At 41.8% G+C, this 27,566-nt stretch overlaps 1 protein-coding gene across 1 annotated transcript in view; it reads left to right on the top strand.

The window, feature by feature from the left end:
• cic (Putative transcription factor capicua) overlaps positions 1-27,566 on the top strand; it is a 209,314-nt gene that overhangs the window by 143,920 nt on the left and 37,828 nt on the right. The window contains exons 4-12 of the mRNA XM_065223587.1: positions 933-1,650; positions 1,718-2,429; positions 2,488-2,599; positions 2,659-2,877; positions 2,946-3,067; positions 4,554-6,469; positions 16,315-16,681; positions 16,750-17,139; positions 18,184-18,410. Coding sequence (XP_065079659.1) covers positions 933-1,650; positions 1,718-2,429; positions 2,488-2,599; positions 2,659-2,877; positions 2,946-3,067; positions 4,554-6,469; positions 16,315-16,681; positions 16,750-17,139; positions 18,184-18,410 — 4,783 coding nt within the window. The remainder of the gene's footprint in view (positions 1-932; positions 1,651-1,717; positions 2,430-2,487; positions 2,600-2,658; positions 2,878-2,945; positions 3,068-4,553; positions 6,470-16,314; positions 16,682-16,749; positions 17,140-18,183; positions 18,411-27,566) is intronic.

Here is a 27,566-nt window from a genome sequence, read left to right as displayed (position 1 = left end):
GCTGATTTAAATGTGAAATGCTGGAAAATCTTCGTAGGATTTCTTTGTAATTTTCTCTAGACATAATCTTTTATCTTCGAAATTCCTCTGATGAATTTCTTGCGAGAAATTAGGAAATCTCTCCAGAATACTCCTGGAATTCGCTCTTGGAATAGTTGATCTTCATAATTCACATTAAAACTCCCTCATAGTTTTCTTCAGAACTCCCTCTTTGTATACACTTCAGAATCACCTTGGAATTATCTCAGAACTGCCTTGGTTTCTGCTTAAAACTATCTATGAAATTTCCTCAAACTTCTCCTGAAAATTAATTCGGAAATCTCCTTAGCATCCGCTACGTATTCTCCCAAAATAGCCCAGAAATGTTCCTTCAATTTACTTTTTTTTAATTTTCCTTATAATTCCTTGGAATGTTTCATGAAAATACATAAAATTCTCATAAGAATTTCCCTGCAGATTCCCTTGGGATTTCCTTGAAATCGACTCCAATCTCACCTCAGACATCACTTTGAATGTTCCTTCGATTTCACCTGAAATTCTTATCACAATCCTTATGGAGTTCTCCTAAGAATTGCCATGCAATATTCTTAGAATTCATCATTAGTTCTCGTTTCAATTTCCTTAAAATTCTTCCCAGAATTAATTTGGAGTTCTTCTTAGAATTTCATCGGATTCTCCTCAAGATTTCCTTGGAATTATGCCGTATATCTGTTTAAGTCCTCCTTTAACTAAATTCTGTTGATTCCCTTATTCTTCGCCCTCACTCTGTCGAGCTTGGGACTGCATTTTGTATTTATTGAGATCTTAAAAAGGTTGTATTTCCGACAAAGTCGTTGAATGTTGCATAGCTTGCAGCTTTGTTTAACCGTTGATTAATCCACCTATTGCCAAAGAAAGCTTCTAATACGCGATCCACCCTTTCATCCCCACAGCTCCCCCATCAACAGCTACAAACCTGCTGCCACACCTCCGTCTTCGATGTCGCAATCCGTTCAGCTCCAACAGCAGCCGCAGATTGTAGCATCCCCTTCGTCGGTCCAGCATCAACATCAGCATCAGCACGTTCCGCCCGCCAGCCATACCCCACCGGACACGGGATCGCATCACATCAGCAGTACGCCGCCAGTCGCAGGTCTGATCTCAAGCAACGCTACTACCTCGTCCTCGTCCGGACCCCCACCGCCGCCGCCGTCAGCGTCGTCGTCGTCGTCGTCGTCTGCTACTACTAGTACTAATACTGCGTCATCATCGTCGTCTTCGGGTCCCTGCGGGGCGGCGGCACCATCGAGCTTGATCGATCTTAACGACTGGGCCAACAACTATCGAGTGCTGGCTAAACGGAAAGACTATTACGAATCCGGTGTGATACGGGCCACGCCGTCGCCCAGCACCGTGGTAGTCCTCTTCGACTATCCCGAGGGAAGCCAACAACTGTACGATGACGTATTTGGCGCTGGTCGCTACGACATCATCGACGATGCTTGTCCTTCCGCTTCGGATGTGGTCCCCGGGTGCAGGATATGCGTACGTGTTCAAACCATCCCGGCACATCCGACCGGGAACGTTTTTGTCGAGGCTGTGGTTAAGGAGATGCATAATAGTACTAAGAAGTTTTCGGTTCAGTTCGGACCAGCAAGTGGCGCACAAGAGGTTTGTTCAACAATCAATCATTTCTTTGCTTTGGCTCATTTCTATAATTCATTTACATTTCCCACAGATTAAGTTGGTCAAGAGGGTGGACATTCGACTGCTGAAACCACCCTGGTGGGATGAACTGGAAGAGATGGTAGAGGCTGTGGAGGGTGCCCGGAACCGGTCACAACAGACGCCAGTGAGTAGGCCCGGACCGATGAACTATCACAGTTCGGATGCATCCCAGGCTCCAACCAATGCCGCCATGTACAACCCAAGTCAAAGTGTCCCTCCTGTTAGTGCCGCCGGAGCACAGTATAAACCCATCAGCATCACGCAGGGACGTGGTGTAGCGGCTGCTGCACGCTACGATCCTCAACAACAACAACAACAGCAGCAGCAACAGCAACCACAGCAACAGCAACAACAGTCACATGTGCCATTACAAGTCTGTCAAATACTTCCCACGCTTCACGCGAACGAAGAGTACTATCGGACGGCGGCCACCTCACCGTTCCAGACGACCCAGATGGCATCGGGACCTACTGGGGCCAGTGGAGCAGATGGCCAACCGACGAGTCTGATAGCAAATAATCACTATCAAGCGCATCACCTCTCCCAACAGCAACAGCAGCAGCAGCAGCATGGTGGGAGCGAACTGATGGCGCCTGGTGGCTCGAGCACAGTATTAACGTCTGGCAGTCCAGACGATTTGCACGGTGCAAATCGAACGTACTACGACTACGAAAGCGACGACGAACTGCGGCGAGGCGAAATCAACTTCCCCATGGATGGTGGTGAGTACATTAATGGGAAATTGATACTCTTCATATTGCATTGTATTCCATTTTCCAGAAAACGAAAAATACTCAGGCAGCAGCAAGCGAAGCAGCATGCAAAGCCGTGGCAGTACGTCTAGCTTACTGGATCAGCGAAGTACTCCCAGATCTCAACCAGCAACTCCCAGGTTAGTAGTGTCGCATTACCCGTTCGTTATAGAATTTATCATCCATCGTCATCCTGCAGATCTCAAGCGGCGACGCCGCACCGCTTCAAGAAGGGCGACGTGGTGTCCACCCCGAACGGTATACGGAAAAAGTTTAACGGCAAACAGTGGCGAAGGCTGTGCTCGAACGAGTCCTGCTCGAAAGAATCTCAACGACGCGGGTACTGCTCGCGGCATCTCAGCCAGAAGGGCAACGCACTGCGATCGTCCGCCGGTTCCACGGCGAACCATTTCAACAGGTACGGGGATCAAGTCTCAATTGACGAACTGAAAGCTTTACTTGAATGCATTTGAATTCACCTTGCAGCAGTCGGTCCAGTAGCAAAACGCAACTGGACGAGGACACCTCTCGGGATTCGGAAACTTCACCCAACTACCGGGTAGCTGGGCGGTTCGACCAGGAGGAAACCGACGTGGCCAATATGCTGGGTAAGTTCACTCATGCGTGAGGGTTTCTTCTATAGTATTGCGTTACCTACTTAATATTAGCGCAACTGAGCAGAATATCCTTTTCTCACTTTCTCTCCTCACAACTCAAATGCAACTTACTCATTGCTCACATCTTACTTTTCATATCTCGTTTACTCACATTTTTACATCTGGTACCTTAAGGCACCGAACATCGGACGGTTCGTTAATCGCATGGTGGCCATTGAACCGGGAAATCGGGAATTGAGAATAACCGAGAATTGTACCGCATCCTGGAAATATTTTGCTTTCCTATTTAAATCTTAATTTATTATGAAATTTTTATCTTGGTCTAGAATGTTTCGCACTGTACCCTCTACGGCAATACCCACATAATTTGCTTCAAAACACTCTGAAAATTATCTACAGATTCACTCTGCAATTCACTTTGAATTTTCAATCATTCTAGCAAAATTATCTTATTAATTCTAGTGTACACTAATTTTCTCAACACAATTTAAAGTGTTTAATCAAATTCTGGCTATTTGAGATGGATTCTACCTCGAAGCAGAAAGCATTTTTTGAAGTTTACAGTTTGTCCGTACTCAAAACTGTAGTTTGCAATCTAGTCGATAATGATTTTCAATAATATTCCATCGGCTTCTGCCTCTAATTTCACTACCCAAATGCAAGCGCCTCGTTCTCGGAACCGTTCGGTACCTGTCGTAAATTTCCCCTGCACACAAGCATTCATCCTTTTCATTAAAAAAAGACCCGAACCGAGGTGTACGCCTTCTTGTTTCACTCACTCACACATGCGCAGGAAGAAACAGTTTTCAGAACGAAACGCTATTATCACTAGAATATTGTAGGTAGTCGTCCGACTGACTACCGTTATTCACAAGCAAGAGTTCGTTGAGGCTGGTACCTTTTCGATTCGTTAGTGTGTATACTACCTAGTGTGCAGGAAAGCACTTTCTTCTCGTGCGCAGGTTGACAATTGTATTTGGGAATTATCCCAAAAAATTGTATACAGTGAATTTGTAGTTTCGATGAGAATCGAATCAGATCGATTGTTCGTAAAATTGCGTCTAGATTTTGGAAGAAACCAAAACTTGATAAAGCAAAATGAGTTACCTAAATATGAACTTGAGTGATCTGCAAACCGGGGCCGAGCTGTACGTCAAGTGCTTGAGTAAGTAGCTAATGCTTAATTTCAGTTAAGTCATTTGTTGGCCTTTCACAAAACGTCGAAGAGGCGCGTGGTTCGACGAATTGCGCATTGGCTAATCAATAGAAATTTGAAAAAAATAAAATCGTATTAGTAGTGGTGGTGTCATATTCCAATTCGGTTGAACAATGGCGTCGTTTTTCAATAAACTTGCACAAGCGTCTATTCAGTGCTGAATTTGGATGTTTAGATGAATTTGAGCTGAGCTTAAGTTGAAATATTATCATCTGATTCAATACTTACACCATTTCTCGTTACTATTCATTCTCTTTCCAGTGTCACTGAGCAGTTCCCGCTCGGCAACACCGTGCAATTCGTTCTCATCGCCAACGGGACACGCCTCGTCTCCGCTGGCCAGCAGCACCCAATCACCGGTGACCATAGGCAACCGGCAGAACGTGTTTATGCCGATTGGCAGTCCGGCACCGTCCTCATCGGATCACCATGGCAAATTCAAAACCAACACCCCCAGTCCCGTGATGTATGGTAGCGCGCAGGGTCTAAGCGCCAGCGGGATGTCCGTGGGTATTGGCCTCCAGCAACCGCCGCTGATCCGGCCAGAACTACTGAGACCCGCCCAACCTCCACCGCATCAACCGATCGTATCGCTTCCCCCCACAGGCCATGCAACCAGTGTGATACGGATATCGCCGGCATCATCCCACGGTTCCCAACATCCGGGACTATACTCTTCCTTTCATGGCCAACAACAGGTGATAGTAGATCCGGGTCAACCACCATCGCAGCAGCAACAACAACAACAACAACATCAACACCAACAGCAGCCGCAACATCTATCCAATCGCGGACAGATCATGGCTCCTCAGCAAACGATCCAACTTCAGCAGGCGATCGTTCAACAACAGTCACATCCAGCGGTCCCACAGCAACAACAACAACAACAACAACCAGTGACCGTGCCAAAAAACGGCATTAGCACGGGTTCCATCTTTCAATGGCATACATTACTTCCGATAATCCAAGCTCCGGCCTCGAAAACGTTCGTCCACCACCATCAATCGAGCTACTCTCCAGCTCAGCACCAGCAACAGTCATCCGGCATTCCACAGACGGTCAATACGACAATCATCGCGTCGCCGACGGTCAAGATCTGCACGCCACCACCGTCGGAACCGGCTGCCGATGACGAGTGCGACGACAATGAGGGAGATGATGATGTTTTTGAAGCAGAGCCCGTGAAAACTAATTACAATAACAATAACAGCAGCAGCAACAACCAATTGGCCGGGAGAGACAACTTTCAAAGCTCTGGTGGGAACCAGTTACTCCGAGGCATGGACATCGAAGCCGGACCGGGTTCATTCCCGAATCAGACTCTAGCAGGCGGTGGTCATGGGAGTACCGCAGGAGCAACTAGCAAAGCGGAGAGTGATTTAATCAAGAGACGCACACAGTCCTGTAGCGCAGCGCTGCAGGCAGCCAACAACGCCGCCAGTGGTGGGGGAGGTCCACCCGGTGCAAAGGAACCGCAGAGTCCTCTGAACAAGAAGGATGCCAAGATCCGTCGGCCGATGAATGCCTTCATGATCTTCTCCAAGAGGCATCGAGCACTCGTTCACCAGAAACACCCCAATCAGGACAATCGGACCGTGAGTAAAATCCTTGGCGAATGGTGGTACGCCCTGAAACCGGAGGAGAAAACCAAATACCACGAACTTGCCAGCGAAGTCAAAGAGGCTCACTTCAAGGCTCATCCCGAGTGGAAGTGGTGTTCGAAGGATCGACGGAAGTCTTCCTCCTCGACGAAGGACGGTCGTAGTCGGATGGATTCCTTCGACGGGAACGATTCGTTCGACGAGAAGAGTCCGACCACTCCGTCGGAACTGGGTACCGTGGGCGTAGCGGTTCCTCCCCTGAATGACATCATTCCGACAACCATCGCACCGTACAACACCGGAGGACATCCCGACGACGAAGGTGGACGTCCGGACGGTGCTGTTGGCGCTGCCAACGGTGGCGTAGAGAAGATGGACCAGGATGACGGTACCATGTCGGACGATGAGCAGCAGATGGTGATTGCGGAGGATTCCGCACTGCAACCGATCGGTGAAACGGTCGAGATTGCCGATCTCAAGTGCGCCGAGAAGGTGGGAGATTCCGACGTGGACGAAGGGAACATCGGAGGAGGCGGTGGCTGTGGTGAAGGAGAGGACTACAAGGGGAAAATCAAGGTTAGTATGGCTGCTTACTGTTTACCTTTTTGTTGTTATATAATGCAGGGTCGCTAGCAGGTCACTATTTGCAAGTCAGTCACTAAAAAGTCACTTTTTACACCAAAAACAGGGTGGCCACTGAACCGATGTCCCAGAAAGATAGTTTTCTTAAATGATTCCAATCTTAATCCTAAACAATTTGTAAGGCGTGATTTTTGGTCTATTTTACAATCTCAATAGTTTTTCGATGCCCGATGTTCGGTATTTTGTAATTTTTTTTTGTTAATTTAAAAACCATGATGATGGTTTATCTCCCAAAATCTAGAAAATTTCTCCACATCTGGGATATTAATTGTAAGGAACGATCGAAACACGTCTTTATTGGTTAACGTTATACAGTGGAATGAATTTTATTTTATATTTCAAGCATAACTTTTCAAAAGGACGTATGTAACATTGGATAGGAAATTAGAGTTAGTGCTATTTTGTTAAATCTGTTTGTGCTATTAGTTGGACAAAGGGATTGCGTTTAAGAGAATTGAGAAAAATGTCGAGTTTTGCAAACACGGACAAGACTTCTGATAAAACAAAATCATACACCTTTTACTTTTGTACTACTCACATACACCCTGATTGATTCGTCGGTATCACAAAGACTTCTGATAAAACAAAATCATACACCTTTTACTTTTGTACTACTCACATACACCCTGATTGATTCGTCGGTATCACACCTTGATTGTTACATACACCCTGCATGATTCGTCTATTTGACAGAAGGGTTTTCACATACGTCAAATCAGATACACCGGTTTTTGTTTTGCAGTGGAGATACGTCGGCAGCTCGAAAAGCATTGAGGAATTGTCGGTTGGTTGATTAATTTACATAACTACCCAGAGTTGCGAAATAATCGATGTTAAAAGCGGAGATGAGAGGGTCACTGCATTATCTGCTGTCAGATGTTAAACGTTTTGTGTTTTTCGTATTCAGAAAGCGCTGGTCAGATTGGTATGTGAAGTTCAATATTAAAGTCAAGATTAAAGTGCAATTTCATTAGAATACTTTTGAAATAATAAAAATTTTGCTCCCGGAAATACAAAAACAAACATACAAACTTGACGCATTTGCAGATTGATAGTGGTTGCTTTGTTTTTTCACATACGACGCTTCACTGTGAGCGTATCTGCAGTTTTTGTGTTATCATCAAATTTTAACAGTTAAGTCATGTTGACAATAAAAGGGTATATCAACACCATTTTAAAAACAATGAAAGAACGTCACATAGGGCGTTTATTAAATATATTTTCCATAATGTATTACAATTTCAAACCTTGTTTTTCATTAACTCGTAGGAAAAGCATGTATTTTACATTCGGTTAGATGCAAAATATAGATTTGTTTATTATTGCGACTTACGTCCTTTTGAAAAGTTATGCTTGATTTTCTTTTTACAACAGTGACACGGATTATCACAGACTACTGCGTTATTCAATACTCCTCCCTAATCCGAGACACCTAATAGTTTGCAAAACTGTTGTTGTTTCTGAACGGCTATTGGCTTTGTGAAACCATCAGCTGGTTGCTCCATGGTCGGAATGTACATCAGCTGCGTCGCTCCTTGTTGTAGGCTATTGTTTACAAAATGGTAGCGAATGCTAACATGCTTCGTGTGAGGGTTGTATGAGCCATTCTTCGCGATGCTGATTGCAGATTGGTTGTCACAATTGATAATTACTGGCCGCTGCTCGAATATCTGCGATCGCAAGTTGTTCCACCACATTGCTTCCTGAATTGTTCAAGACAAGGCCCAGACAACCAGAAGTCGTATAAAAATGTACAGACAGTATCGTAAATTGCTACAGTTAAAGTCAATATGCGATGACTTATTTTTCCATCGTACTGTATCACAAATTGAATCGGACTGCATCGTAAGATTTTTCGAAATGAATTTGTTATTACAGATTAAATCCTATATGATGTTAAATCAACTCGTTTAAAATTAAATTAAAATATGCACGTATATGGCCTCCACTTTTGTACGTATAAGCCATTTCTTTGCATTCTTTACGAATTGTTTGTTTGTATATCACGAAAACAACTTTGAATATACGTGCATTCTGGTTGTCTGGGGGGGCATATACGCTGCTTCACAGGATGAAAGAGCAACGGTGGGCTGCTTTTTTACGTTCCACGATATGGCTCCACCTTGTAACGTGAACACGTAATGCGTCGTTGACCTTTGGATATCTGGATCTACTCCCCAATCGGCATCGCTAAATCCGACTAGTTCCGATGATCATCGCTTGGAATACTCCAACTTCTTCGTCGATGTTCCTTTCAAGTACCGAATTATCTTCTTGACGGCCTCCCAATGCTGACGTCCCGGATTGGTGCTGAACTGACTAGCTGCATTCACCGCAACATCGATGTCCGGACGAGTCACCTGGGCTACGAAAGACAGATATCCAACAGCTTCTTTGAAAGGAACTTTCTTCATCTCCTCGGCTTCGTTCTGGTTTCTCGGTTGGAGTTGTCCAGTCTTAAACTGGGATCAGCTGGCGTTGCTACAGGATACGATTCGGTCATTCCAAAACGCTGAATGATTTCCTCAATGTACGCCTGTTGATCGAGCCAGAGCTTTCCTTCTGCTTGATTCCTTGTAATCCGGATGCCCAAACAATACTTGGCTTCACCGAGATCCTTCATCTTTAATCGTTCGCTCAAATACGTCTTCGGCTTTCGCTTCAGGATTCTGATTGTTAGAAAATTGTCTACGTAAATAGTGACGAACATCAGCTTGTCTCCTCACATCATCCAGTACAGGCAACAATGTACTGAGGAACGAATCAGTCCGAACTTCTGAAGCACGCCATCCGCATTCCATACTCGGCTTGATTGGTTCAAGCCGTAAAGAGCTTTCTTCAAGCGGCATACCTTTCCATTTCGATGGTCTATCCCCTGCGGCTGCAGCATGTAGATCTCCTCATCGTTCAGCTCTCCTTGCAAAAATGCTGTAACTGCGCCCATCTGATCGATGTCCAGATCGTATTTCACAGCCAACGCCATGAAGTAACGAATCGTTTCATAGCGTACTACGGGAGAGTACACCTCGTCGTAATATAGTCGTACCGCTGAATGGTTCCATCAGGTTCCGAATCGCTTTCCGCACCTAAGGCAGATCCGCTGTTCTCGCTCATCGTTCATCACTTGAACCCAATGATCTCTGTCAGGCCGTTGCAGAACTTCTTCGTAAGTCTTTGGATCGTCCATTGCACATTCATCGTTGGTTAAATCAGGAGGTAACTGGGGGAAAAGATATCACCAGAATATGCTCCAAAGCTAATGTAATCATTGTACTTGCCTGGATAATTGCGCTCCCGATCGCAGCGCCTTAACCCTTGCTGCGAATCAGCTGGTCTATTCAGTTGCGATGCTTCATCCGCAACCTCTTCGATGTCTTCATCTTCACCATCAGAAGAAACTAAAACGACTTTGTATTGCTGTATCTGTCTGCTACATCTCGACTGATTTGAAACTCACCGCTGTCAGGATCGTACAAACGGTAGCCTTTGGTGTCCTCACAATAGCCGACGAAGATCGTTTTTCTGGCATTGTCTTCGAACGTCGTCCGCTTCACTTTCGGAATGTGTGCCATCACTTGAGATCCAAAAATCTTGAGATGCTTGAGGTGCGGCTTCTTTCCAGACCACGCCTTTTCTGGCGTTATGTTCTCCTATGACCGCGTTGGACATCGATTGACCAGATAGGCAACTGTAGAAACTGCTTCGCCCAAAACTGCTTAACAAGCGGAGTGCACCAGCTCTAGCAATTCCTTCGCTCTTGAACCACAGGTGGGAAACGAAAATCGTGCTTGTTTGCCCGTTGAGACACGACACACAATTGGTAAGTGCTTCATTCTTGAAGTCGATTCCGCTAGGAAGTTTTCTTCAAGCTTCCTTCATTCAAATGGCCAAGACGTCTATGCCACAACTCGATTTCGTTTTTACTACACTACACCGGTGTAGTGTAAGCAGCAATAAGCGCGAGTCATCAGCTCATTATCATTTGTTTGTAAACAAAGGTGCAACCGATAGCTACACCCTGAAATTGTTTGGTGTTCGGTGTAGCTACACCGCAAAAACGAAAACGACATAAGTCCAGAATTTTCAACACATTAGCATCTTCCATGTTTCCTTCTGCAGTTTCCACGGAACCCGTTCCCTTTGCAACGGCCTTCATGTTGCTGTTGTTTGCTGTTCCAACGTCATGGTCCATGGCAACCGCGTTGACGAAAGGTTGATCCAAACGTGCCATGTGGCTGGTGGCACCGGAATCCAGATACCACTCATCGGTCCTTACATCTTCAATAGCGAAAATACAGTACAGTCCTTTTGACTTGCTTGGCTTCAAAGACGATGTTTTGGCATTGGGACATTTGGCTGCAAAGTGCCCGGTTTCTCACAGTTGTAGCACAGCTTCTCACCTTTGTTACCGTCCTTTAGCTCGCCGGGCTTCTTTCGGCTCGTTTTGCTGTACAGGGCACCTTCTGTGCTGCTGCATTTTCGGAAAGAGAACTATATTAAAACCTATTGACTTATGGTTTGAGAACTTTAATGGTAATGGTTATGGTAGTCAGTAAGGTCCATGAATGGTTTTGTAACATCGATCAACTTTATATGGAATATATGGCGAATTGGTTGCCTGTAAATTACTGATTACCAATTCACGATATATTTCACGTAAAGTTGACCGACAATACAAAACCTTCCATGGACCTTACGCTAGAGATGAACTAGCCTAAGGCTAAAAATCTCTTAAATAAAGAATTAAAAAAAAAAAAAAAAAAAAAAAGAACCATGGACCTTACTGACTACCATAGTTCTCTTTCCGAAAATGTATGGAGAAAACAAGGCTTTGGAATGGTAAGGGTTCTTAACAATCCATTATTTGTAAGGTCCACTTCCAAAAAACCATTTTACATAAGGTTAAAACTTTATCACACAAACGTTCATGTAAAGTATGGTTATGGAACTTAAAGTTTACGAGGGATTATAAAAAAATTATAACCATTATCGGTAAGGTCAAGTGATGGTTCGCGTTTATGCGGGTTAGCATGCGTGGACGAGCTACCGGTTATGCCAAATCGACGATCAAATGCATTGTTTACAAACCCTGATACGTCACTTCGAAAAAGTAATCGAGAATTATCTTCGTATTAATAATGATTCTCGTGAGGGTTAATCTAAATTTCAGTCAATAATTTTCTTTAAAATGCTCTCGAAATATTCCTCAGAAATCTCTTGGTATACCCTTAAGGATTTGGACAACATTCTCCCAAATGTTGTTTGCATTTCATCTCGGACTTCTATGGGAATTTTCCGCAGAATTTCGTTGAATTTCTTCTCAAAATACCCTTAAGAGAATTTCTTAGAGTTTTCTTTTTAAGAATTCGCTTTGGTAAGCTCTTGAACCGCTCCTTTTTCCCTGCAAAGAATGGTTCTTAGTTTCCCTTAGAATTATAATCGATATCCCCTTCGACCTCTCCTCTGAAATCTCTTTGATATATTGAAGGACATTTAAGTGATTTTCAGCCGTAGTGTAGTTCATCATTATTTATTGTTGTTATTCGTCTTCGACTGTGTCGCACAGACTTATTCTAACCTTCGTTCTTAATACTATTTTGCAAAGATGCAGATGCAAAGATTTAAGCCATATCATCATTAAGTTTCAGTGTTCGGCTGTCGACTGAAGCAGACCACTCTCAATGTGTATCACGCGATCGTCTGTTTACTCGGCAGCAACCATTGTGCGGTCCTCTTCATTGTTCTGCATCAGCAATTCTTTCAGTCGATGCGTCGTCGACTTTGGAAAGCAACCGTTTCGTGATGAATGTGTGAGCGCTGACCACGTTTTGCGTCCATTGTTACAATGGAAGCGCTCTGACCATCGTTGGCGAATCTGCCATACAAGTAAACCACTTGAAGCGGCTCTCGTTCTGGTAGAGGAGGCTTATTGGATAGCGGAAGATAAAATGTTTATTGTGTTGTACCTTTTGACCATATTTTTAAGGTGTATTGTATGGTGAACAAAAATCCTCGGCTCTGTAAAGTTCATTCGGTTGAGCCTTATCAAATAAATTAATAAACAAACAAAAAATCATCAATTTTATCGTCGAGTTGAATTCTCCTGTTCTCATATAATGCTACCTACAATTCCTTAAGATTTGCTTTAGAATGACCAGACATATTATACTCATAACCCCCATAATAGTCTTTTCAGAACTACTTGGACCTAATGTTTAGCTCTCCCTACAATTTTATTGAAATACTTCTTAAAATAAGGTAGAACTTATGTAAGTAAAATTTCTTTGGAATTCTCCTCAAAACTCATGCGTAAAGATACGACTGTTGCTGTTTTTTTGGATCTGAAACGCGCTTTTGAAACAATTTCTAGGCCCTTACTGTTAAGTACAATCAAGCGCTTTGGAATTACGAGTACTGCTTATAAATGGTTTGAAAGCTATTTATCTGACAGAACTCAACGGACTGTTTTTAATGATTCTGTTTCCAGTCCCGTGGGGAATAACCTTGGAGTGCCCCAGGGAAGTGTATTAGGGCCTCTTTTATTTATTATGTATATTAATGATTTGCGACGCGTTTTACGATTTTGCGACATTAATCTTTTTGCAGATGATACTGTGTTATTCATTGCAGCTAAGGATTTAGAAGTTGCCGTCTCACATTTGAATGAAGATTTGCGTTCTCTAAGTAGATGGTTGAAGTGTAAGCAGTTGAAATTAAATACAAGTAAAACTAAATTCATGGTAATTTCGCGGAACCGAGTAAATGATAATGTCTCCGTGGTAATTGATGATGAGGCTATTGATCGCGTTCGGGAGATTAAATATCTTGGCGTGATTATTGATGACAAACTTAAGTTCAACTCTCACATTGACAATGTCATCAAGAAAATTGCCAAGAAGTATGGAATTCTATGTCGACTGAAAAACGATTTAACTATTGCCAGTAAAATACAGCTATACAAATCAATCATCTCTCCTCATCTAGACTTTTGCCCATCCATTTTATTTCTAGCCAATGAAACACAAATATCGAGATTACAGCGTTTGCAGAATAAAATAATGCGTTTGATTTTGCGATGTAATAGATTCACTTCCTCAACTTTGATGCTGGACGCTTTAAAATGGCTGTCAGTGAAGCAAAGAATAGTTTATTTGACTATGGTGTTCATTTTTAAAGTAGTAAATGGTTTGCTGCCTCGATATTTGTGTGATCGAATTGAAAGAGGAAGTGATTTTCATAGATATAATACTAGAAACGCGGATGAAATAAGAACACCACATTTCTTGACTTGCGCTTCACAGAATTCATTGTATTTTAAAGGAGTAAATGTTTTCAATTCGATGCCTAGACATATTAAACGTGCAACATAGCAGAATTCAAGAGACATTGTATTTCACACGTTAAAACTGTCTTTTGAACAGTTATCCAGTGATTTTTATTTTTTTTTTTTTTTATGAATGGACGAAGTATGTATCTTGACGAAGTTATTTATAACGGATTATTTTGTATGGATAGCTGTCATAACGACTTTTTAATAATTATTGTAGCACTGCAAAAACTATTTTGTTCGCCACGATGGTGATGATGGATTTTTTTTTTATATTTGAATTAAAGTAGTAGTTAAAAAAAAAAAAAAGTAGTAGTCTACAAAGGTTTGAGCCTCGCGCGCGTATTACGGATATAGAGGACTGAATTTAACATTTGATAAAAAAAATGCAACTTTGAAGCTTATTTGGAAGATACTTTGAGTTAGTATTAAGTTTTCTGGCTGAATGTCGGGGGTTCGTGAGCATTCCTGACATTGCTGAAAATTATAATAGCATCATTGCGGGGTTGCTAGTGTATAGGATGCTTTGTTGATTGTTCATTAACTCTTGATTGCTTGTAATACTTATGAATATTCTAGGTGGACAAAAAGGCGAACTAAGAGGTGGACGCCTAAGCTTTTTCACATTTATGTATATTGCTGTGAAGCAACTGTAAAGTCTAGAGGGAATTTATATCTGTAACTGTAACCAGCTCGTTTTTGTTTGCTAACCTGGTTAAAATGTTTATATTTAATTATCTTAAAGATAAATCGTCCAGCTCAAACCTTTGTAGGGGTAAGAGGTGGGACCATCATCATCATTTTTTTTTATTTTATTTGGCATTCTCATCAACATTTTCTAAATGATCATTCGAAGTGTCAGAATTTCAAAATCCAAGCGTCATGTTTTTTTTATTAATCTGAGGCCTTGAAACAATTTTGAGAAAGGTACGAATCTGGTCGAGCATCCCCTTTACCAAACTCATCCGAGCGAATCGGCGATCATCCCTTATGTCAGAAGTGGCGAGGGGGAAAACCCCTCGGAGTTTGGTAAAAGGGATGCTCGACCCGATTTGTACCATCCTTAAAATTGTCCTTTGCTTGCTTGCTACGCATCCGTAGATTTCATAGTTTTAAATAAGAATTTGTAAGTTCAATCTATCACTTTATAACATTAAGTCCAGTGTTCACTTGGCTGTCGACAGAAGCAGACCACTCTCGATGTGTGTCACGCGATCGTCGGTTTACTCGGCAGCAACCATTGTGTGGTCCTCCTCATTGTTCTTCAACAGCAGTGATGAGTGTGCGAGTGATGACCACGTTTTGCGTCCATTACTACAATGGAACCGCTATGCCCCCCTTTGGCGATACTGCCATACAATGAAACCGCTGGAGGCGGATCCCGTTCTGATTTTACAATTAGTGTCGGTTCTCACAATAATTCCTGATCAACCTGATAAATTGAGAGAATATAATATGTTGCCCTTGCCCTCTTTTGAATTTTAACTCAATTGTAGATCTTCACAGTAATTCCTGATCAACATGACTACTTCAAAAAATATCTAAAGGACTTCATTTGAATTATTGTTCAGAGAAAATCTTCCGAATATTTCTTGATTAGTTTGATATCTTGAAAGAGTATCCGAAGAAATTCATCTAGGGGAAAAGTTGGCTTCGGCAATACCTTAACCTATTATCGTCAGGGGGGTAAACAAAGTCCTAGATCACTCAAATTTGGCCAATAGTTGCTCAGAAACACAATGTATCCACATGCCAAAATTGAGCTCTCAAGGACGTTGTTTACCCCCCTGACGATAAAAGGTTCAGGTATTGCCGGAGCCAACTTTTCTCCTAATTGTTCAATGAATAATCTCTGATCAACGCGAAGTAATGTCTGAATGACTTATCAACTTGATATTTTAAGAGATAAGAGAATTCATTTACATTTTGCAACAGCACTAGGGGGAGCAAATGACCTTCAGGGAAAAATAGAGGGTTTCCTGTGTAAGTCTTAGGAGATTAGGAGTTTAGCCTAGCATACTCAAGTCTAGAGTAACATTTAAGGATCTCAGGAGACAAATCCCTGGGGTTCGACTCAGCTGTCTGCTAGGCCTAAGCTTGAATTATTGTGTAATCAACCTTTAAGCTCTACCTACATTAAAGTGACTATCGAATTTTTCAAACCGCCCGTATTCAAAATGTTCATTGCCTTGAAAAAAAGACCCTATTCAAAAAAGAAGGTTCGATTCCCGGTCCGTTCTAGAAAATCATTCGGGTTGGACATTTTCTCGACTTCCCCGGGAATAAAAATGTGTTATTGTACTTGCAAAGACGATTATGCTAAACGGCATTATGCCAAACGGGGTAGACCCCCGTCAACAATTTATCAATCACAAGCCGTTTTTGCCAGAGTTATTTCGATCTTTTATGCCAAACAAAAATGTTCTCACGTGTTCTTCCGTATTCCTTGCAGGTTTCAGAATCAATGGTTGCATCGTCCTCCCTCGCGAACGACAACGTTCCGACCGATTACTCGAAAACGGCGACAGCACCGATTCCAGCTAGCAACAGCAGTAGTAGTAGTAGTTCAGCACCATCAACCCCGTCGGATCCGCTGACGTGTAAACCGAAGCCGATAAAGGTGGCCCTGCTGCCTCCACCAGCGTCCCACCAATCGGGTGGAAGCGTTGGAGTCGGTAGCGGCGTTCCGCACGGCGAACCACCTGGCGGCGGAGGCGGCATGCTGCACCACGGCTATCATCATCATCATCAATCGTCGCTTAGCTACTCGTACGGTAGCCCGAAGAACCCGATCGGTGTGTCGCCGTTTCAACCTACCGGTAAGATCATCATTGCATAAATTCACAAGTCCCGATACTGATGTGCCCATGTATTTCTATTCCCTCAGGAGGTGCATTCAAAACGATGCCTCAGAGCCCGAAAACCATCGCCAAACAGGAGCAGTACCAAACGGTCACCACTCCGACCACTATCAAAACTGAGCCGGCGGACAATCTGTGCAATAACAATAACAGCAACAACAGCAACAACAACAACAACAACATGAGCAAAGTGTCTGCCAATGGAAACATATTCAACTTTTCGACCACTGCTATCAAAGAGCACCAACAACAGCAGCAGCAGCAACCATTTGTCTCAACGGACAATAAATGTAAATCGATAAGCTTGAATCCTATCTGTTATACGATCTCTAATACTAACAACAGTAGCAACAATAATGCTACCATTACCGGTACAAGCAATAGCAATAACACAATCTTGATGAGCATGAAACAAGGTAAAATACTAATGGATGTTATCACCACCACAACCACCACCAACACTAATCGTACCAATAACAATAATAATGTTACAAATGTTAATGACCATCCTCCAACAACTACTCATCTAGATGTTAATCATCATCCAACTCATGAGCTTTCATCATCCAAAACACTCTGCATCCAAACCAATAATAATAATAACAGTAACGGTAATGCTACTACTACTACATGTGCTACTACTACTTCTACTACTACCACTGCTCACTCTTCTGCTAGTACTACTTCAACTACTACTACCAATGTTGTTCATGTTGTAAATAACGATAGCAATAATAACAGTAACAATACTACCAGTAATAATGCCATTGCCCATCATGCAAACACCACTACCGCCACCACCACCACCACCACAGTCAATAATAAGCCATTGAATGTTGTGAATGTTGTCACTGTATCGGCCAGTCCCGCTAGCTATAGCAACGGACTGATCAGCACAAGCAATAGTAGCAATAATAGCAGCAACGGCGTCGGCGTCGGTGGTAGCATGGTCATCTTCAGCCCAAACAGTGCCATACTGCGAGCGGCACACAATCCAATGCATGCACAATCGCACCAACAACAACATCAACAGCTCACGAAACCATTGATAGGAAAAATCAAGCTCGAGAAAGAGGATGGCTCACCGACGGTGCTGTACGAAACGATTCTGATCGAACGACGCGATCCACGACCGACTCTGATTGCCACCGGGACGAACCACGCCCAGTCTACTCCGGGCATAATCGTCCTCACGCAGGCCTCCCTCAATGAACTGCTGCAATCCGACAGCAGCAGTAAGGACCAACCGCCACTAGCCAAGAAGCTACTGCTGGCCACCAGCAATGGACATTCTACCATTGCAGCCAATAGTCATTGTCTAACCGCCACAACTAGTAATTGTGCTGCTACTAATGCTACTACCACTACTACTACTACTACTACTACTAACTCTAACCTCAACCTCAGTCATCACCATATCAAGCAATCAATTATAATGATTAATCCAACAAATTCAACAGTTGTGCCATCTCCGTCGGCGTCAGTTCAGCAGCAGCAGCAGCAACAGCACCTCCAGCACCAACATCATCACCATCAGCAACAACTGCAGCAGCAGCATCAGCAGCAATTTTCCGCTGGATCCAACGGCGAAAATACCTCCATTCTCACGTCAAATCAGCTACTGGCCGCAGCCGCTGCCGCCGGTAGGCAGAAGTTTATGTTTGCAGTGAATGCAAATAATCCGCAGGTGAGTCTCCATTCACGTCGGTGACGACTTTCATAAAAAAAGGCGACACTAACACTAAAATATGATCAAAACCGCGGTTGATGGAAGTTGGATTTCAAGTTTTCGAAATTGGAACTAGTTGCGACGCTTTACATGTCGAATTTGGCAAAATTGCTGAACTGTTCAGACAGAAGCAGATATAGCTATAAGGTAAGAATACGGCCATTCAGCGGAATAGTTTTTTGGGGAAGACTAGCTACTATCCATATGACTTCGGGTAGTACACTGTCTAGAATTGCACATCAGTCTCATATGGATTTTCGTCAATTTTGAGGTAACAACGCTACCCACTATCAATTGTTATCTACTTTCATATTATGTATAGAACTACGAACTTGGATCTTAAAAATGTGAAAACAACATTTTGTCCCATCAACAGGGTGGCCAGCGAACCGGGAAAACCGGAAAATAACCGGGAATTTGACGGGAGAATCGGGAAAAATCAATAAACCTTGACATATTCCAACAAAAATTAAACCTTGAATAACAGCTAGCGCTTAATCAAGCAAACATATGTTTCATCAGCTTACGGTTTATTCAGCTCTTAATTATCTTAAACATTTGAATTTATTTGACCTTTAGCAAAACTCTCCCCAGAAATTCTTTGGAATTCTCCTCTTAAAACTTTTTTAATTTAAATTCTTCCGCATTTTTCTTTATTTACCTCAGAACACGAATCCTTCAGCATTTTTCTCGGATCTTGCCTAAAGTTCTATTATAAATCTTCCTTAGTGTTCATTTGAAATTATTACCAAAAAAAAACCCTTTAAATGCTGTTTATAATTATTTTTAAATTCTCGTTAAAATTCTCATAATAATCCGCATACAATTCTCTTCACTGCAGTGATGGAAAAAAAAATCAAGACAATCCAAAATCAGGAACGGTCGAAATCACTGCTGATCTTGAGATCAGCAAAATCACAAACAGAAAATCACGGCTGATTTTAACCTTGGCTGATTTTGAGGTAACAAAAAACCAAACGGAAAATCAATAGCTTGGTATTACAGTCAAAGTAAAAAACCGACATCCACCGCCATTTTGGAATTCAAGATGGCGGACCAAAATTCAATATGGCAGCCCCCGGACTGGGCATATGCATTTAAACCCATGCAATATGGGTATCTACGGAATGAGCTCGATGAGGGGAAGTGGAAAATTGACATCCGCCGCCATTTTAAAATCCAAGATAACGGACCAAAATACAATATGGCGGCCTCCGGACAGGGAATATGCATTTGAACCCATGCAATATGGGTATCTACGGAATGGGCTCGATGAGAGGAAGAAGAAAATTGACATCCGCCGCCGTTTTGAAATCCAAGATGGTGGACCAAAATCAAATATGGCGGCTCCGGACAGGGATCGATGAGGGGAACTGGAAAATTGACATTCGCCACCATTTTGAAATTAGATGCATATTCCCTGTCCGGGGCCGCCATCTTGAATTCCAAAATGGCGGCGGATGTCAATTTTCCACTTCCACTTAGCGAGCCCATTCCGCAGATACCCATATTGCATAGCTTTAGATGCATATTCCCTGTCCGGGGGCTGCCATATTGGATTTTGATCCGCCATATTGGATTTTGGTCTGCCATATTGGATTTTGGTCCGCCATCTTGGATTCCATAATGGTGGCGGATGCCAATTTTCCACTTCCCCTCATCGAGCCCATTCCGTAGATACCCATATTGCATGGGTTTAGATGTATATTCCCTGTCCAGGGGCCGCCATATAGGATTTTGGTCCACCATCTTGAATTTGTGGGAGCCATCTTGGGTTGAAATCCGCCATTTTAATTTCATCCGGAATGTTGACTTGAATTTCGGAAGTGCCCCAAACTCTAGAATTTCACATATCTTCTAATCCTAAGATTTTCGATGATTTTGATCTTGGTTGATATTGATGCTGGTTGATTTTGAGAATCGAAAATCACGGCTGATAATGGACGAAAATCATGTGTGATTTTCATGGTGATGATGGCTTGTGATATTGGTGCCTGTGATTTTAGGTGATATTGATCTTGAAAGATTGCTGATTTTGATTTTCTGATCTTGATTTTAGCCAACACTGCTCTTCAGAATCAGCTAGGAATTCTCCTTGAATTTCTCCCCACAACTCCCTTGTAGTTCTTCTAAGAGTTCGTCAGGACGTAATCCTAGAATTGGTTTGGGATTCTTGTCAGAGCTCCGTTGATTTTTTTCTTTGAGTTCTTCTCAGAACTTTGAATTTTCAAAATTCTAAAAAAAAATCTATAAATTATTAGAACCCTGAAAATTTTTCCAAGGCCACGAAATTTTCCAGGGACTGCATTTTTTTCAAATATGGTATCTCGAAATATGTCTAAATCGTGGATCTAGAAACATTTTCAAAATCCCACATTTTGACTATTTTTTCTCAGTTTCGTATTGTTGGAAAAAAAAATCCAAGACTGTTTTTTTTTCTTCAAATCTCGGATAGATTTTCATAAGTCACAAATCTCATAAGTGGCATATTCTAAGACTCTAAACACATGTCAAAGCCTCAGAATCATAGACATTAAAATTGTTTTTAAGATTTTATTTGATACTTTGAACAAATGTCTTGCGCAGTATCAAGTTCAAGATTTTTAAAACAATTTCCTAATTTAATCTCTTCCTCTAAAATTCTGTATAGTGACCCATTCAGCCCGATAGCGTTCGGCTATGCGACTTTAAAAAAATCCATGAATCTGGTACTTTGTAAATTCTGGCGCTTTACTATCATAAGAGGACTTGAGTCTAAAATAAAAAGTGATTCTAAGTACCTCGAAAATAGCGTAATATTGAATTATTATTTTTACTAAATATTAAAAAAAAAACCGGGAATATTTTGAGATTTAAACCGGAAAAAACCGGGAATTTCAAAATGAAAATTCACTGGCCACCCTGCATCAAGCAAAGTAATCGCATATCAGTCCCAATAGGAAATTCCATTTTCAAATTACAGTTCTGCTTTTTGAATTACCGCATTTTTCGCTGATATAATCAAACTTCATTGCAACTGATTATAACTCGAAAAAAATATCAAATAATTTGCTAGGGTAGATGTACCAGTTATGGCTATACGTTCCTATTATGGTGTGTTCCAATTATGACATATGGGAATTCCATAGGCTAACTTGAACACACCATAATAGGAACGTATGGCCATAACTGGTACACCTACCCTATGAATTTTCAAATATTTACATGGAAATTGCACTCCGTAACTTTGACTGCTATTTTCTCAATGCCTACTTTTTTCCATATGGGACTGATATGGGATTCTAGGCAGACAGTAGTGTTTTGAAAATAGGTACACTCGAGTAGATTTCATTAGCCAAGCCCTTTGCTTCATAGTAGTGATAGGCGATCCGCTCCCGAGCTGTTCTAAAGACCCGATTCACTAAAGTGAGCTGATGACCCGCGGTTCATTTTTTAGAAACCGCAGGTCATCAGCTCACTGATATCACGAGGCTAAACCATTCCATCACCCGCATAAACAATAACTATAAGAAGCGCCTAACCACCAATTCGGGATATCATCCCAACCGTATGTGGTATGGTAGTACCATCTATGATATCGTCAGTGTATGGTAGCCGTTTATTAGGGCACTTATAGCGGAAGCTTTCAGAAAATGACTCATTACTCTACTTACACATTGAACAGCCACCGCGTAAACCAAGATGCACGCGTGCCTGCTGATCGATAGCATCAACGGTAAAAGCAAACTTCCAAGCGGCTGTATGGGGAGACATGTACATGTGTTACACGATGGTAAATCTCTACTGGTATTATCCAATGTATGAGTTACGTACCCGGCTCTTAAGCTGGGTTTAGACAGGGCAAATGTCGATTGATCAAGTCAGTTGAATACAACTGACTTGAACGCGAATTGAACGTGTAAATCATGCTATTGAACTGACTTGATCAACTCACTTGAATTGAAAAAAAGTTAAACCAGGCTCAACTTTTCAAGCCAATTGAATTCAACTGAGTTGATCATTTGACTTGCCTAGTCTAAACCCAGCTTTATTGCTAATGTTACTTCTCCAGTTCACCTCTCATCATTCTCTGGAAGAGCAGAAGATCCGCACAACAACAAATAACCGAAAAGCGAAATGCAGCTCTCCGCCTCACAGCTCAGCTCTGGATTCGAATTAGAGATTTGCGATCCGCTCCCGAGCTGTTCTAAAGACTTGATTCACTAAAGTGAGCTGATAACCCACGGCAGCTCATTAGCTCACTGATATAACAAGTCTAAAACAACTCCACACTCCACTTACGCATTGAACAGCTACCGCGTAAACCAAGATGCGTGCGTAATACAACATGTGATCGATAGCATCAACGGTAAAAGCAAACTTCCAAGCGACTTTATGGGAGAGATACATATTTACATGTTTTATACTACCCATGTATGTAAAATGTCTACTGATATTATCCAATGTATTTACGTTCCCTGTTCTTATTGCTGATGTTATTGCTGCAGCATATGTGCTCTCATCTCTCTTCCCATCATTCTCTGGGGGAGCGGAAGATCCGCACAAAAGCAGATAACCGAGAACAGCGAAATGCAGCTCTCCACCTCACAGCTCAGCTCCGGATCTGAATCATCGACCCGAATGATTCACTGGGAGCTGTTCAGGATGACAGCTCTCGGATCCGTCGAGCTCTTCGGATCTTTTTTTCTTCTCTCGATTCTTCACGATTCTCCTCCGGAACCGGATCTGAGCCGAGAATGGTGAGAGCAATTTTGCTGGAGAATTAACATCAGCATTAAAATCTGTGCGCAGACTGAATTGCATAGCATGACATGAGAAAAGGCGTCAATTCTATCATCGCGTGTGATATAGTGTTATAGATTTCTCGAATATAGTTTTCGCGGTGGTTGTTCAGCTGATGCATTAGGGGCGTTTTCAATTGAAAAGTAGAGCAATGTTGTAAGCTGCGGATTTATTGGTTTAGATTACTTTTACTATTTTATGTATTTTTAAGTTATAGCTCTATTGGTTTAGGGTCACCAAACCCAAATAAATGGTTTTTATAGATTACGATTTTGAAATTTCTATAATTTTAATGTCAGCTGAAGAGCTGTTCAGAAGAATCAGCTTCCCTTATTGAGCTGGACGGGTCTGATCGACTCAGTCAGATGAGCTGTTTTGCCCACCTCATCATCGACCCGAAAAATTGTGGATGTTATTGATAATGATTTTTTTTAAATATATGTCAAAACTTTAACAAGGGGCGACCTCGGCGTAGTGGTTAGCATCCATACCTCTCACGCCAAAGTCACGAGTTCAAATCTCACCCCCGGACAAGTCACGAAACGACCCAAGAGCGTTAAAATGACTATAATAATAAAAAAAAATAAAATTTTTTAACACCAATGATATGGCTTGTTGCATATCTCCTCGACCATCAAACTTCAATATATTTTTATATTCATTTCTCGAGGAACAATATTTGAAAATTTTCCGTGAGCAGTAAAACTAACAATCAATACGAAACTAACGATTTAAAATTGACTCACTACTTGACTAGCCTATTGGTCCCAAGTAAATCGATTAACGTACCCCATTCTAGTTAAAATTCTAGTACTACACAATGTTTGTTTTGATTCGCTATGAAAGTTTGACAGAAAATATGTTTCGAGGGGTGAATCGATTTGCTTGGAACCGAAGATGGATTTCGCCAGAGTTGAGCCAAAAAGTTGAGCACGTTTCTTCGGGACATACTAGTCTTAGAGTTACCTCTATGCTACAACTCTCTCTTTGAGACCAGTAGTAGTAGTAGTAGTTTTGTAGCAGATTTTAATCAATGGGCCCAATCTTAGATCCATAGGCCAATATTAGAGCCATTGTTGGCCCAAATTAAGGGCATTTAGACCGACATTACATCCATTTCCCCTACATGAATATTTTCTGTTTTATACCTGGTGAAATGAACAACGGAAACAGCATCGTGCGAGTTCCCATGACTAAAATTCTAAACTAAAAATTAAATCTTACCGATGACGTGAGAACCGGCCATGATAGATGCACCAGTGTCCTGAAAGATGGCTACCCCTCCAGGTCTTGTTCCGTCACGCACGTTTTTCTTGGGTGATGTAGCCGAATCCAGTTCTAGATGTGCTTGTACAGTTGTGATGCCAAGTTTCACTCAACGCAAGTAAATAAACAGTGGAGAGAACACGATCTGTTGCAATATCTGAGGAAACTTTGCACATTTATACTCATCAGCATACACAAGCAGTTGTTCTCTTTGAAGTTATGGCTTCCATGACATCCTCTCCGATGGTGCGCAGACGGTGATTACTCCAACGCTCAAGCTCTGTTCGGAGAGCGAATTCTCGGCATTTTAGGGCCTTTCCCATGGTGGAACTTGAAAACATTGCTGAAGTTCGTCAAGTATAGACCTTTTGATTTAAGTAGCCCTGGAAAGGCCAAGGTAAACCAGTGTTGTTGTTCCTGGCTTTTCTCATAATTAAAAAAAAAAACTTCTGCGAACGTGCCTCCTTGGGACTTATGTACCGTAAGAGCACATGCACTCTCCACCGGAAATTGAATTCTCCACCGTTAAGGCTGATGTTTGCTGATCTCCTAGCGATGGGAGTCCACTCAGGTTGTAAAACACCGAGCTTGGAGTACACCATCGGTTTGACCTTCACCCTCAACGTCTTCCCAATGGAGTTATTCTCGATCATCATCCAAAGCCTCGTAATCTGCTGCAGAGGATCATCTTCGTTACGCTCGACAAACATACGCTTCCCAATCGCGCCAATGACGATGCCATCTTCAACATCGACATTGGTGGTCAACAAGCCGCAGTAAATAGGGCAAGCCACCAGTCTCCACTACGCTTATCTTATGCACCTTTGCGCACTCGCCAGCTGGGGATTGTCCTTATACCCTGAATACACATCATCTGCTATTGACAGAGTCATATGTGGTCAAAACCTGACCACTTTTCGTAATGCGGTCGATTATGGTTTAAAAAAATTGTTGCTGAAAGACTTAATCAATATGGCGTGAAGTAATGAAATTGGGTTGTTAGCGGGAATGACACTGATGAAGACTGCACATTGTAGTCGAAATACGTATCTGTCATGGATACCAAAATTAATGAAGTGGAATTAAATAGAAGATAACCTTTTTTTTGCTGTTTTACAATATGGCGTTTTTAAAATTTTACCAAATTGATTATTTTAAGTATTGTTGACACCAGAGCCTAAAACCTCGATATTATCATCAATTCAGCATGAGGCAATAATTTGCCATCGATCTGTGTGTAAAAACCATACGACACATTATTTTGCAATTGATCTTCAAAATCATCCCCACCAAGATGAAGCCGATTATTAATATTGACAACAACAAAGGCGATAATGAACATCCAGCCACGAATGAAGAAAAACAAATCCGGAGTGATTTGAGATTTGGGCGTAATTGCTTTTGTAAACAAATTCGTCAATTACTGATTTGTCTTGAATAAAAGCTCAATCTCACAAACAAACTATACCAAATGATAGAGGAAACATTCCTCTACCTCATAGTGTTATTACTTTTCGAGATTGAGCTTTTATTCGCGAGAAATCGGTGATTGACGTGTTTGTTTACAAATGCAATTACGCACAAATCTCAAATGACTCCGGAAATGTTAACTTCAATACTCAGAGGTGGCACAATCTCTCTAATAAAGTTAAAAAAAAAAAAACTCAGAGATTGCTTTGATAAAGAGAATGTTGTTATGTCAAAATTCATATTCGTGCAGGTAGTTGGTCTATATCTGTTAAGGTTGTCTTCATTTTCAGCTAACCGTCAAAGCGCTGTACAACGTTCGTGGATTTTCCTATGTTTCGAAGGGTACATCGATTAGCTTGGGACCGAAGAGAGTACCAGAGCTGAGCCAAAAAGTTGAGCACGTTTCTTCGAGACCTTCTGGTCTTAGAGTTACCTCTATGCTCCAACTCTCTCTTTGAGACCAACTTTTTATCTCGTTTATTTTTGTTACAATTTTGTTCTATACATAGCATAGGCATACTGAACAGGTGGGGCATAGTGAGCATCCCGCAGTTTGACTTTGAATCTCCAGCTGCATGGAACAAATCAACTGGTAGTAGGTTCAATATCACTATGATATTGATCCTACCACCAACCATTTTTTTTCCCGAACGGCCGGAAGTTCAAGCTGGTGCACGAGATGCTCACTATGCCCCACCTGTTCACTATGTCCCTCTTACCCCTATCACGTTTTTAAAATTGGTCCACAAGTAAACAGCAAGGTTATGTGACGCAACTGCTTTTCATTATAATATTGTTAAAAGATTATTTGTTTATTATTTAATTAAGAAGTTTTGAAAAGTTTTCCTTTGGTATCCAGAATAGTGTTACACATTAACATTATTTTACCGAAATCTCAACAGCTGAACGTTAGGTAACAGTTCGGTGATTTATCACAGATTTCCTATAATTTTTATTCGGTGAAAAATTACTGGAAATCTGTAAAAAATCACCGAACTGTTTACCGAAAGTTCAGCTGTTGAGATTTCTGTAAAATTTCACAGATTTCGGTGAAATAATCTTAGTGTGTAGAGGATAACATTTTAGCTAGTATTGTTGCAGCAGATGTTTCCTTCTTTTAAACAAGAGCAGTCTACCGAGCCCTAAAGGAACATTGAAAAACAGTTTGAAATGTGTGCAAGAACGAGCAGTAATTAAAAGAAGGAATACTCATAGATACTAAATTAGCTCTTACGTTCAAAACCCGTTCTACCAAACGTCCTTATGCTAAATTTATGTTGGGTAAGCAAAACTAATAACGCTAGTGTCGCTATAAAGGGCCACCCACATTAGATCCGTTTGCGTTGCGTTGAGTAAATTTGACAGTTAGACAATCGATTTAGCTGTCACTTTGCCGCAACGCGTCCGATCCGGATCTAATGTGAGTGGGCCTTAACTTCAAACCAAACTGCGTTTTACCAAGTAGCCTTTGTCCATCTAAACAACTTTACTGAAGACCAGAACTAGTTACCTGGATCTCAATAAATCGATAAAACTGGTTTTTCACATGTGCCCAGTGGCCCACTTTTAAACGTACCTGTAATTTTGTCAATGTTA

Source organism: Ochlerotatus camptorhynchus, unplaced genomic scaffold, assembly GCF_037179485.1.
Source record: "Ochlerotatus camptorhynchus isolate MF236.1 unplaced genomic scaffold, CSIRO-AGI_Acam_v1.1 ptg000193l, whole genome shotgun sequence".
In the NCBI taxonomy this organism is placed as follows: Eukaryota; Metazoa; Arthropoda; class Insecta; order Diptera; family Culicidae; genus Ochlerotatus; species Ochlerotatus camptorhynchus.
This window is presented reverse-complemented; position numbering and strand designations above follow the sequence as displayed.